Source organism: Rattus rattus, chromosome 10 (genome assembly GCF_011064425.1).
Source record: "Rattus rattus isolate New Zealand chromosome 10, Rrattus_CSIRO_v1, whole genome shotgun sequence".
NCBI classification, from domain to species: domain Eukaryota; kingdom Metazoa; phylum Chordata; class Mammalia; order Rodentia; family Muridae; genus Rattus; species Rattus rattus.
In genome coordinates, this window is record NC_046163.1 from 10,851,805 (window position 1) to 10,866,079 (window position 14,275).

The window sequence follows — 14,275 nt, forward strand, 5'->3', positions numbered from 1 at the left end:
GGGAGTGAAGGTTGGCACAGCTGCTGCCAGAGATGCCTCAGTCAGCCCTTCCTGTAAATACTGATGGACCCCACTAGAGATGTGCCTTTTAATTGATCCCAGGTCCAGTCAAATTGACAACCAAGATTAACTGTCAAGGCCACTGTCGTAAGCACTTCATAGGTAAAAACAATTTGAACCACCACACTGACATGGAAGCTAGAAACCCAACTCAGATTCTCTGAAAGAGCTATACATACTCTTAATTGCTGGGTCATCTCTCCAGATGCCCTACCTAGTTTTCTAAAATTGGAAAACAGTGTTGAGACTGGGGCTATACATCAATGTTTGCCTAGCAAGCACAAAGCCCTGGGCTTGATCCCCAGCATGACATAAACCAGGTATTATGGAACACACCTGCAAACTGGGCATCATCAGGTGGTAGAGGCAGGAGGATCAGAAGTCCAAAATTATACTCAGCTACATGGCAAACTGAAGGCCAGCCTGTGCTACAGGAGACCCTGTCTCAAAAAATAAATGAATAGTTTTGGGAGCTGTGTACCTCAGTGGCAGAATACATGTTTAGCATATATGAGGACTTGAGTTTAATCCACAGGCCATCAAAACAAAAGGTAGTATTTCTTAATGTCTTCAATTCAAACACCTTTAATTTCCTCATGGAGGTGATCACACAAACATTATCTGTACTTACATTAAAGCCCTGGGAGTGGCTAGTGTCTTGGTTGGTGTCATCATTACACAACTCAGGCTTCTTCTGCCTCCAAGGAACATGAACAATTCATTCTCCATTTGGAAGAATTCAAACAGCAGCACACTACTTTACAAAGAGACCAAAACCAATTTTATTGCTTTACAAGCCCACAACGAACACAACTAATTAGCAACATGACACTTCTAAACTCTCAAGTAGAATCACAACACCAGAAACATAACCCTTAAGTGCAATGTTTGTTGCATCTGAAACTGAATTTCAAGGTCATGCACAGTGACAGCACAGACCTTGAGTCCCAGCTGCTTCACAGGCTGAGGCAAGAGGAGGGCTTGAGCCCAGGTACTTGAGACCAGCCTAGACAACACTGCAGGTGGGACATCACACCCTCTGTCTCTAAAGAGGAAAAAATGATACTTTTGGCAAGAGCTTTTATGATGTCTAGATGTCTAACAGAACCCACACTTAAGCAACAAAGCAAGAACCTGTGGAACATCCTGTCTCTTAATTGACCATGCAGCTGAAAAGCCTTCTACATTCCCAGACGCTTTCAAGAGCCTAAACCTGTACTCAGGAAAAGGAAACAGAGGTGCGAGTTCCAGGCCAGCCTGGACTATCAGCAAAACCCTGCCTGTCTCAAAAAGCAAACTAACAAAATAACTCAATACCTTATTCTAACCCTGCAAAAAGAACCATGAAGAAGGCTAATCTACATGTCCAACAATATACAGCAATCATAGCTCATCCCTCAAGATGGGAAATTAGAGTCAGCCTCATGACACCACACTGCCCAATGAGGGGTTGAACCCAAGGCCTTAAACATTTGAAGCAAACAGTCACTGAAACATCCCCCCCACTCTTCCTCCCAGCCTTTTGGGTTGTTTTCCTGTCACAGGAATTCAGGCTATCCTGAAGCCTTGACTTTGCCATCCTTGTGCCTCAGCCTCCTGTGTGCCTGGGAGCACAGGCCTGCACTCTCAGGCCCCACTTTCCAGTCAGTCTTTAACCATGGCCTGATAAAAGCCAGTGTCATATATCCCACGGCACAAACAAGCAGTCCAAACTGCTACCAAGCAAGAAAGGGTGACACACCTAAATATTTCCTGTTACACTGGTAATGTCAGCAGCTTCCTGTCAGAGGGTGCAAAAATAAAAAATGCACTATTTTTGTTGGGTTTTTCAGGTTTTTGAAATCCTAGGAATGGACTAGTGCCTCACACCTGCCATGCAAGTCTATCACTAAAAGCTACACCACCAGCCTTGACTTTAATAATTTCAGTTTTACCCCAAGACTAGCCAGATATGAATGCTTATGCTATCTGCAAACGAGAGGAGATAGAGGAGCCCACAAAGTTTACATGACTACCCTAAACTATACATTTTAAATATACTGATAGGATCACAACCTAAAATTTCTTATTCTAAAATATACTATCAATCACATGTATTTTTTAAAGCCAAATTTTACTTTCTTCTACACCACACAGCACTGATTTCTCTTAAGAACACACTCCTCCGTACAGGTAATGAATGAATGCATGAGGATGGCTTTCTACTCCCATATCAGTTCTAGCTGGCTGCTGGGAAAAGGTCTCATAGTTTGCAAATATAGCACACGGGTGTTAGCTCAAGACAGGTGTAAAGACTAACTGCTACAGCAGACAGATGGGACGTAAGGTAAGTGAGAAAAGAGGTACTCTAACCCAACACAAGACATCACCACACCCCTAACAAAGGATCTTTCCACCTTGACCTTCCTGAGTTGGACTGTATGGTTTCATCTCCTGTATTTTAGTAGCAGGGAAAGAGTTGGGGCCTCAAATTTCCCAGGCCAAAAAAAAAAAAAAAAATCAACTAATTTACAAAGCTTAAAAGAAAGTTCCTTTTCTTGCCAGCCATTCTATTCTCACACTGTATCCAGGCTACAACTGGGAATGAGGGACTAATCTGGACCTAGAAAACATCATTGCTTACTTCTAGGACAATCACAAACAAGACAACAAACCTGTCCTTAATACGTCAACAGTCAGGTAAGCAAGAAAAGGACTTTGACCAAGAGACCAACATTTACACTCTTGACAAAATGGTAATACAACAACAACACAGCAAGTTCACTGAAACCTCAACAACAAAAAAAAAAAAAAAGGTTTTTTCTTTTTTCTTTTCTTTTTTAGATCCAAAAAAGTATTTCAATTCTGATACTCACACCACACAGCTGATTAAGAAAATAAAGCGCAGTGTTTAGCAACTGGTGTGCTAACTACGGGAAGAGGCACTATGCTAGCCCTCCCCGGCAACTGCCAAGCCAGCAAGGCCAGCCGCAGGGGAAAGCTCCTATTTTTCACCACAAGCCGCTGCTGTCTCCTTATTGAAGCCTCGGATGGAAAGGTCATAGACCACCTCCTCTACTTTCTTCACATCATACTTCAAGCCGTCGTAGCGCTTCCTCAGGGAGTCGTTTTTCAGATTGAGAAGGCGAAAACCTGAATCCAACTCATTGATGAAAGTAGAGATGTGAAGGGGCCGGGAGTAATCTCCAGCAGTGACACTGTTGACAGACAGCCTGGACTGCACAAGGAGAAAGAAATCAGGTACGTTACTATGTGGTTTCTCCCTCAGCACCTTCCCGCTAACCACAGCTAGAAGCTCAGATTTAAATGCCTACACTGAACTGATAATCTGTATTCAAGGTACTTACCTGTAAACACATTAAAATAGGTTTGTCTGAAACAAATGCCACCAGAACTGAGACAATGTTTGCTACAAGTGATGCGTTATAATTAGCTCTTCTAAAAATCTCTCTAATGCCTTGAGCTGACTATTACGAAATAAAAGTTATTTTAAAGGACGCAAATGTCATGTTCACAGCTCAGCAGCTACATACAGAACATGTATAGTATAGAACAGAAAACATGTCCCAGCAATCACAGTGACTGGTATCTTATAAACATAGGCCACATGATCACCTATCTATAGTACACTACTGAGGGCTCATCAGGTCACCTAGAACTAATAAGACAGACAGGTAAGAAGTCAAAAATTACATCAACTTAACCATCTTGAAGACCAGGTACGATTTTATGACCCAACTCACAAAACCTCCTTCCCCATGAAGTCTGATCCATTCTGTGTGGGTTTTCTGAGCCACCTGCTCAATACATTCCAATACACGGTATTCAAGACACTTCACCCCAGCCACAAACAGTAAGACAGTGCTCAGGTTCAAGCTGGCCAATCAGTTGCCTCCAACAAGTCTGAGTTGGTGATACAATTTCTCAATGGGCTTCAGTATCCCCTCTCCTTATTTCCATGTTGAGAATGTTTCAAATTTTCACTGATCCTTCCATACACACCCCAAGACATGCCAAAGCTGGCCCCATGCTAACAGCTACAAGATAGGCTGTTTTGTTTTGTTCAATTTTGTAATGCTGTGAATGGAACCCTGGTATTTTACATGTTAGGCAAGTGTTTGAGTCATACCCCAGTGTCCACCTTTTAGAATGCTTAAGAGAAGTTGGATGGAAATGTAGCTCAGATGGTATGCTAGTTAGTGCCTAACATGCAGGAAGCCCTGGGTTCCATCCCCAGCATCACATAAACCAACTGTGGTGGCAAATGCCTGCAATCATAGTTCTTAGGAGGTGGATCTTGGCTACAGAGAAGTTTTAAGAACCATGTCAGTTATATGGGAACCTGTCTCAAAAATAGTTATATATAGTACTTCAAATAAACATCCTTAGATGGGCATAGTAATACATACCTTTAATCCTAGTACTCAGGAGGCAGAGGTGGGCATATTTCTGTGAGTTAGAGGCCAGCCTGGTTTAAACAGTGAGTTCCTAGACAGCCAGAGCCACACAGCAGACCCTATCTTGAAGAAAACAAAAAAACAAAACAAAACATTCCTTAACCGGAGGGGTTCACCTTTCCTTCCCATTCCTCCTACTGGTTATAACATAGATGTAAACTTCCAGAAAGCCAGAAGGATCCAAGCCAAAGTTCAAAAGAAGCATCAAACCAGCCATCTCCTCTTTTTCCATTCCCAGGGGATGTGAAACAGTCTCACTCTATAGCCCAGACTAGCCTCCAACTCCCAGAGCCCACTCTGATGAACCAATCTTCCAAGTCCTGGGATTATAGGCACATGCCATCAAGCCCACCTTGAGATAGTTTCTCAATGAAACAGCTCAGTGAATATAGGCACTTGCCATTTAAGCCTAGCAACCTGAGTTCCAACCCAAGAACAGATCGATAAACAGACTCCACAAAGTTGTCCTGACCTCCACACAATGACAGCCACCACTCAACATACCTATGCTCAGATATACACTACACAAACACAGTAAGAGTACAATCAAAAACAATGGACTAGAGAGATGGCTCCGTGGTTAAAAGCAATGACTGTTATTCAGGAGGACCTGGGTTCAATTCTCAGCACCCTCATAATGGCTCACAACTGTCTATAATTACAAGGGATATAATACCCTCTTCTGGCCTTTATTGCAGAGATACAGGCAGGCAATAGAACTATACACATAAAACTATTAGAAACTATTACTTCTAGAGGTTATGCAGGTTCTGTCGTCTGCTCTTGACAGATTTGTGTTGTCTAGAGAATTATTTTTAGAGAACAATTTCAAGATAAGGCAGATTAAGAAAATAAAGATAAAAAAGTATACATCCAGCAGCTGAAGTGATAGCACACTCCTGAAATCCTGCATCCAGGAGGCTGAGAAAGAATCACAAATTCCAGGGTAGCCCAGTCTCAAAACATAAAAATAACCTACACAGTCGAATTGTTCTCTAAAATTACTCTATGAATTAATATAGCTGTCAGAAATGAACATCTTGACTCCTCTAAAAGAAAAGGGTAGGTATTAAAATCTTTTAAATTAAAACTTCATAAATCACAACACTTGGAAGGTAGAGGCAGAAGAACCAAGAGTCAAGGTCACCCTCATATACAGCTGTAGAGTGAATTCAAGGCCTATTTAGGTTTCAGAAAATCTTATCTCAAAAAAGGGTACTCATGCCAGGAGGTGGTGCACACCTTTAATGACAGCACAGAGTCAAGTAGATTTTAGTGAATTCGAGGCCAGCCTGTCTACAAAGCAAATTCCAGGACAGCCAGGTTACAGAGAAACCCTGTCTCAAAAAAACAAAAAAGCAACAAAAGGTGCCCATTAGTAGATGGATACAGCTCCTTCCCTTAGCGTGTGAACGGGCATTTTTCTGGCCCTACCCTAACTGTTAACTGTGACATATACAATGTAGTCAGTGAATACCTCAGAACTGCTAGATGTAAAGGTAACTTTTATTCATTAATGTAATTGGCTCTCCAAGGCTAACTGCCTCAGTTTACTCACCTAGGCCTAGTCCTGGAAGCTTCTAGCTTCCATATAATCTATAGTATCTAGGCCTAGAATATTTTCAGCCTCTGAGACATACTACTGAATAAACTCACCCTTTCTAGGGCTCTCTGAACTCTGGCTGGCTAGCTGGCTGACTGGTTTAACTGCTGTTCTGGTTCAAAACTCCTCAATACACTGAAGGATTCAAACTAGCTTCTTTTTAGCTTCTGGCTGAATTGCTCTGCCTGGCCTCATATTAACGTTGACAATCTGTTCTAATCTTCTGGCTCCTTCTCATTCTGTCTTCATTTGTGTCTAGCTTGTTCTCTCTTCATCTTGTTTCTGTAAAATTCTCCCAGTAAAACTGCTCTTATCTCTTTTTCTCTCTCTGTACTGCTCTCTCTTAGGTAGCCTCTCTTTCCTCTTCTCTGTTCTCATTAGAGCTGGGCATAGCCTATTCTGTCAAACCTTTCTCTGATTTGTCACTTTGTCTGCCGCTCAATTAGACATCACTTTCAAACACAGGTGCTTCCTTCTACAAACTAACTTTACCTTCATTGTTTGGGATTAAAGGTATGTACTAAGAGTGTGTCTGTATTCCAGCCAGAGTAGCCATGTTACGAGATTAAAATCCCTCTATAGTTTCAAAGCCTAAAAAGACCCCAAGACTTCCTCAGTTCAGGTGGCCATTTGAAGAACTAAAAATGAAACAGAAACAGGAAATTCAAAATAGTGCCTGGTGTGCTGGAGAGAGGTCAATTAGTAATGTGTTTGCCTTGCAAATATTAGGATCTGAGTGTGGTCCCCAGAATCCATGTTTAAACAAGTTATTCATGGTGACATGTACTTATAATCCCAAATTAGGGAAGATGCAGACAAGCAGACATCTTTGAGACCTGCTGACTATTTGGCCAGCCTAGCCTATTTGGTGAACTTCAGGCCAGAGAAACCCTGTCTCACAAAAACAAGTTTGGGCCTACAAGATAATTCAATGGGGTAGCCAACAAGCGTAATGATCTGAGTTCCATCTCTAGAACCCACATGGTAGAACAAGAAAAACCTACTAAAATTTGTCCTGTGATCTCCATGCACACTCCAAGGTATGTACGTACATACATACATAACAACTTTTTTTCTTCCAAAAAATGGCAGCCAGCACAAAGAATGACAGCAAGGTTGTCCTCTGGCCTCCAGGTGTACACTGTTAAGGCACACCCCTCTACCATAGCTGTAGCCACTTTTGTTCCATGCCCAACCCAGAAAAAAACTTGACTTGGAGGAGGGTCATGCTGACTACACACCCGATCAGTTCTATATGTTCTGAGGTTTGTTAATCTTAAGAAATTTCCCAACCATAAGCTCCACTTAGGACCAATCAGAATAAAGGCCAGTTAAAACTGTTCTGTCTAGCTAGCCAAAATAGCCTGAATCAGAGCCAACCAACAGGCAATACTTCCTGCACATGAGCTCATTGAGGTTTTTTCCCTTTATAAGTTGACCCTGAAAAAATGTCCCAGGTCATTGCTTTCAGCTCCCAAATCTGAGCTACAACCCTGATTGATCAGTCTTGGAGTATGCGCTCAATAAACCAGCCCTGTTTAACTGAGAGTGAAGTCTGAGCAGTTTGTATGGCAATCCCTGAACCTCAATATGTATGTGCACACACAGGACTACCCCAAGATACACACACGTCTTACCAGTTCACTGGCAAGAATCAAAACTCCTGAGAGATAATCTTCCACATCCAGATGAAACCCTTTTTCCCGATCCGGTTCAACTAAAAGAGAGAGAGAGAGAGAGAGAGAGAGAGAGAGAGAGAGAGAGAGAGAGAGAGAGAGATTGATTGATTGATTGAGACAGAGTAAATATACACACATGAAATCTCTTCTGGCTTGCTAGGGAGTTCCCATCCTTAACCCCTCACAGATACTACCACACACTCTTCATGCTCACTGCCACGACTGACAACCTCAGTTCAATGCTGGGAACTGACTGGCATGATGGAAGAGGAACCAATACCCAAGCTATCCTAAGCTCCACATGAGCACCACACCTTCCATGCACCCACACAAATAATTAAATGTTGTCCCTCTGACCACACACACACACATACACACATACACACAGAGAGAGAGGGAGAGAGAGAGAGAGAGAGAGAGAGAGACCATGAACACACACTCAGAGAAAGAAATAATCTCCCCCTCACCAAACCTGTTCATCATGTTCATGATTCCACAGATCACACTGAGACACTTACTGCCAAGAATCTCTGTAACAGCCTCTCGGGTCACCAGAGTCTCTGTTTCCAAATACACTACAAAGGCCGCCAGGAAGACCAGGCGCTGAAGCACAAACCTCCAGTGCTCATGAAACCTGCAGAAACGGCACAGTGAGTACCAGGTGAAGGACTGCCACAAAGACACACTCAATATGGCTCAGCCCAACAACTTAGAAAATCAAGTTTTTCTACAAACAAAAAACACAATAGGGGGTTGGGGATTTGGCTCAGGGGTAGAGCGCTTGCCTAGGAACCGCAAGGCCCTGGGTTCGGTCCCCAGCCCCGGAAAAAAAAAAAAAAAAAAAAACAACACAATATATGTGCAACCATAATTTATAAAACAAACAGAAGCAATTCAGCACTCAAATACATTAAATGGATATGGTATGAATCTGATAAGCTGAAAAGTGTAGTATTTACCTGTAAGTATAACCAATGAGAAGCACAATCCAATTTCTTATTAAAATGAAAATTAAAACTAAAGACTGCTTATCGATTTGACTAAAGGTTTTCAGTAGTCTTAAAGACAAATAAAAATAGGAATCATAAAGACTATGAGTGAGGGCAGAGTTGAGAGAGTGTTTTGCTTAGTACATATAAAAACCCTGAGTTCTACTCCACAAACAGTTTGGTGACAAACATATGTAATGCCAGCATTCATTCAAAGGCAGGAAGGTGAGATGTTCAAGACAACTGTGGTAGTTTGAATAGGTATGGCCCCCCATGGACTTGTGTTTAAATTCATTGGCCCACAGGGAATGGCAGTATTAGGAAGTGTGGCCTTGTTGGAGTAGGTGTGGTTTTGTTAGAAGTGTGTCACTGTAGGGGTGAGCTTTTAGGTCTCCTATGCTCAAGCTACACTCTGTGTGGTACAGTCTTCTTCTGCTACCTATGGATCAAGATGTAGAGCTCTCAATTCCTTCACCAGCACCAGGTCTGTCCGCAACTCACTATGTTTTCTGCCCTGATGACAATGGACAGAAGCTCTGAAACTATAAGGTAGCCCAAATTAAATGTTTTTCTTCAAAAGAATTGCTGTGGTCACAGTGCCTCTTTACAGAAATGAAACTCTAACTAAGACAACCATCATCCATGAATATATACCAAGTTTAAGGCCAATGTGGGAGAAAAAACGGGGAGGGGTAGAGGAACAAAGAGAGAAGAACAAAATCCAACTACAAATGACAAGAGTAAATGCCCTTATGAAATGTAATCAGCACTGGGGGAAAAAAATGTAATTTTTTTTAAGATCTTTTATTTATGTATGTATATGAATAGTGAATTTGTATGTATGCCTACATGACAGAAGAGAGCATCAGATACCATTATAGATGGTTGTGAACCACCATGTGGTTGCTGGGAATTGAACTCAGGTCCTCTAGAAGAGGAACAACCAGTGCTTTTAACCACTGAGCCATCTCTCCAGCCTGAAAAATAATTTCCCCTAAACTGAAGACCAAAAACAACTGAAACTATATATCAACCTCTATAACTTATTCCTATACCTATTCCTAAATCACTAAATTATCATACAACCAAAAAGGAGGCCACAATAAAAACTCTGGTAGCACATGTGTAGTGGCACACTTAAAATCCCAGCTCTCGAGAGACATCAAATCACTGGAGTCCAGAGGTTTGAGAGCAGGTAGGCAACATAGCAAGACCAGTAGGGGATAAAAGACAGCATTTCATTTTTTATAATTTTACAGCAACAGGTAAGTGACCTCCAGGTACAGAGAGTCTTTCAGTCCTGACAGCTTTACTGCTTTGCTCTTTTCCTGCAGAAAGTCTGTTTTGATTTCTGCTTGTTTTGAGACAGGCTCTCACCTAGCTGGCGTTGAATTCATTAATATAGCCAAAAATGTCATTAAATTCCTTATCCTCCTGCCTCTACCTCAAAAATCCTGGAATTTCAAGGGTAAGCCACTACACCCCCATTGCTTCTATATTTACAGGGTTGTTAAAGGTAAAACCCAAATAAGACTATGTGACAGAATATAACTGCAGAATCTAAAATGTAGGCTAACATACAGGATTCAAAAACAAATAAATTGATCCTTTACTCTTACAAATCCATCCCCTGTGCATACCTATTGTATTTACTAATTGTATGTATGTCTTTAAAAGAACATGTTTGTTAACCAAAAGTAAAGCAGAGGGTGGAAGAGATGGCTCAGTGGTTAAGAGCACTCTCTCTTCCAGAGGTCCTGAGTTCAATTCCCAGCAACCACACAGTGATTCACAACCATCTGTAATGGGATCCAATGCCCTCTTCTGGTGTATCTGAAGACAGCTACAGTGTACTCGTATAAATAATAAATCTTTAAAAAAACGAAAAAAGAAAAGCAGAACTTTCTTGATTCTCATTTATCATAGTTCACAAACACAGAAATGTAGTTGTTTTCAGTTTAACATCTATGAAATCCAAATCATTTTCAAAGCTGTATTTCATAATCACAACTATAAACAAAGCATAACATATTTCATACAATAAAATGACACAGACCTACTAGGCATGTCTTCTTAGTGGAAAGTGACTTACTAGAGTTTGATAAAATTGGATAAAAACCTTGAAAATCAAAGCAAAGACCTTACTGTCCTGAAACCTGACAGACATCTTGAAATAGGGTCAAGTTATAAACATGCATGCAATTAGCAAAAGAAGCCATGCATTTGAAGAAGAATGGAGGGAGGATATGAAGGCTTAGAGGAACGAAAGGGAAGGAAGAAATGTTGAAATCAAGTTACAGTCTCAAAACAATAATAGTTTTTTTAATAATTATAGTTTCCTTAAAAGCTGTCTGGAGTAAGAAGGAAATACTAAAAAAAAAGTTTTGCTGCCACCATTACCAATGTGATTCTTTGTTATTCCTTCTACAAAGACTTTTGCCTATTCATAGGTAATTATTCAATAACTATATTTCTCCTTTCTTAAAACAAAAACATAATGTTATAAAATAGCGCTGTTCTTCTTACAAACCTGTAATACTGTTCAGCAGGGAACTTGGTCTTCAGGGATGTTAGATGTGTTTTTACCGTGCCAAAATGTTCTCGAGCTTTCAAGCACCTCTTTGGAACTGATCATAAAAGATAACAATATTTAATAATGGAAAACTTACCAAACTGCCAATACAGTTCTTGCTTAATAATCTATGGAGTTTACATGGACACTAATCAACTTAAAATCAGAGACCATTACTCCTCAGCTACTTATCCTATAAATCCTCAGATACCCAAAATCAGACTGTTTCTCCCTCCCACAGTAAAAAAAAGAGCTCTACATACTATTCTCAGATTGATAAACTCTACATTATTGCATAAACAAACAACTTGCCTTGGAAACCTGAAAGCTGTGTTATCAGAAAATAACTTCAGCTCTTAGCTATGCAGCTGCATGTTACAAAAGGGTTCCATGTCTAACTAGACATATTAGAATCTTAACAAAAAGCTGACTACAAACATGAATTTTAGAACACTTTATACCTGGCATTTCATTTTATTATCTTCAAATGTATATTAAAAGGCATTCAATCATTAGAAACATTCATTAAAACAAAGACTCAAATGTGCTAACTACAATGAAATTCACTGAAGTCTGAGGTTCAGGTGAGAGGAACACAACTTAACATCAGCATAGGCAACAAAGCAAGACTCCTGTCTCACAGCCCACCACCAGCACATGCAGTGTATGCACGCTTGCTCTCAAGCGCTCTCTGCCTGCCTGCCCCTCCCCCTCTCTCTCTCTCTCTCTCTCTCTCTCTCTCTCTCTCTCTCTCTCTCTCTCTCTCCTCTTCTCTCCTCTCCGTCCCTCCCTCCTCCCCCCACACACACACCCAATATCATAGCAAAACAACATCCCTATTTAAACCACACTATACACACGTGAAAATGCAACCAAAATATCAAGAATATCATAATCCTTAAAATGACCAAACCAATATTCTCCAATTTTCACTCATAATTAAAGCATAATGGACAGTCCTCACAATAAATGACAAAGGTGCACTCCGCCTTTGTCATTTAATGGTACATGACTTAGAGTGATACATTGGACCAAAAAAAAAAAAGCAAGAGTCAAGGCAAAAACTTACTGTCCTGAAACCCAGTGCCCTGATGGACCCCTTGGAGTAAGGTCAAAATCTCTCGAGCAGTTTGTTCTAAACTCTGCACAACTTTTCGTATTTCCTAGAGAGAATAAAAAATAAAAACCAGAGAAGTTCAGTGTAATCCTCAACACACACTACTACAAATGTGCTACCACACCCTCACATTCAGTCATACTCTCAGGACTTTCACAAGAAGGGATTCCTTATGTGTGAACCCAAATCTTCCAGTAATTTCTTCTTGTCACAACTCAAGGAGCTGCTAAAACGCTTCAGATTCTTTAGGGTAGCCATGAAAGGAAAATAGCCACCTGCTCAAGAACCCAACTGAGACGCTATAAAAATGAGTAATTAGCAATGTAAATGTTGTTTATAAAACAAAAACTAAAATACAAGTGTTGATTGGTTTTCTTTCATTCATTCATTATACATTCTCTGAGCACATTTACTGATGGGCATTATGCAAACATCGGAGAAGCAAGCAATCGCTTCTAGCAAGTTAACAAATAGGACTGGTATATATTATTTTAATTTCTCTCGATTTTAGAAGCTAACAGAAAAGCAATCCTTTACGTTGTAAAGTCAAGATGAGGCCTATAAATTGTGCACGTGTTATTTCAGCACTGAAAACGCTGAAGGCTACAGGTTCAAGTTCTAGGTCACCCAGGGCTACACATCAAGAACCTGCCTCAGGCACAAAAAGAAAACAGTCCGAGAGAGCAGAAAATAACCTAATTCCAGCAAAAGCAGAAGTACGGCCAAAAGTCCTCAGATTGGCCAATATATGAAGCATAGATGAATAAAAAGTTAAATCTGAACACACACACGCACAGTAACAAGTGGTAAACAAAATGAGAGTGGGGAAAGAGACCTTGTGAGTCACAGTAGAATCTAGATTTGTTTTAAAAAAAAAATCTATGTGGGATGAGAAGTTACAGGAGAGCTCTTTGTTTAAGGAAAGACCGCAAGTGCTTTAAAAAAAAAAAAATACCAGCAGCCAATATAGAAATATAGCCGCGGGCGTTAACCGAGCCTGGGATTGGAATGATGAAACAGGAAAAGTGATATTCAAAGAGGTACATGATGTTGAGAAGTCGAATCCGGAACCGAGAGGCGGCCTAACCTAAACCCATTGGGCCCGGAAACGAGAGAATGAGCAGGACCGGACCAATTGGTCCAGTCTGGCTAGGAAAAGAAAAAAAGGAGATGGGGAGGAAGGGGTCTCGCCTCTCGGATGTCCTGCTCGGCAGCCAAAAAGCCCTGCAGCTCCACGAAGATCTCGCTCACAGACATGGCGCCGGCTGCCCTACAATCAGTCAGCACCGGAGCACCGCCACAGTACGACCGACAGACAAGTAGCGGTCTCTCTCACAACGCCCGTCGCTGCCGCTACTGCCGCGTCCACCGCCTCTTGCGCCAAGGCTGGCGCCGGGGTCTTCCCACACCCGCGGCGCACCGGAGCCCGGGCTGCCCGCCGTGATGCCTGACGCGCCGCGCGATTCTCCCGAGGCCCGACAGAGGGACAAAGAGTGGGACCTCGCCTGCTGCCCGCACATAGGCATCTTCGGAAACAGCCCTTCAGCATCACGTGGGCATAGGCCGGCTGAAACGCAGCTCCAATTGAGGAACAGGGGTCCGAGGGCCGGGACTCGCAGATCGGCGTAGGAAAACAGCTGGGTTGGGGACCTTAGAGACACGTGACTCGTAGAAGGCGGGACCAGGAGTGGCGCGGTTTGCTTATCCATGTGCATGTATTATAATATATACTTCTGTCAAGGGAGGAAAACAATGCTTCACTTGTGTGAATGTCGAAAGAATATAATCCAATAAAACT

At 41.6% G+C, this 14,275-nt stretch overlaps 1 protein-coding gene across 2 annotated transcripts; it reads right to left on the bottom strand.

Annotated features, from left to right (window-relative positions):
* Positions 1-629: 629 nt before the first annotated feature.
* Tsn (translin) lies at positions 630-13,883 on the bottom strand. Of its 2 annotated transcripts, XM_032914982.1 has the most exons (6): positions 13,669-13,880; positions 12,430-12,523; positions 11,319-11,415; positions 8,318-8,433; positions 7,758-7,837; positions 630-3,277 (listed from the first exon to the last, which is right to left on the bottom strand). In XM_032914982.1, the coding sequence occupies exons 1-6, from the start codon at positions 13,732-13,734 to the stop codon at positions 3,044-3,046; spliced, it is 687 nt and encodes a 228-aa protein (XP_032770873.1). In that variant the 5' UTR covers positions 13,735-13,880; the 3' UTR covers positions 630-3,043. The 2 variants fall into 2 exon arrangements, with proteins under 2 accessions (XP_032770873.1, XP_032770874.1); XM_032914983.1 differs by lacking the exon at positions 7,758-7,837 and having other exon boundaries at positions 3,204-3,277; positions 13,669-13,883.
* Between the last annotated feature and the right edge of the window lie 392 nt (positions 13,884-14,275).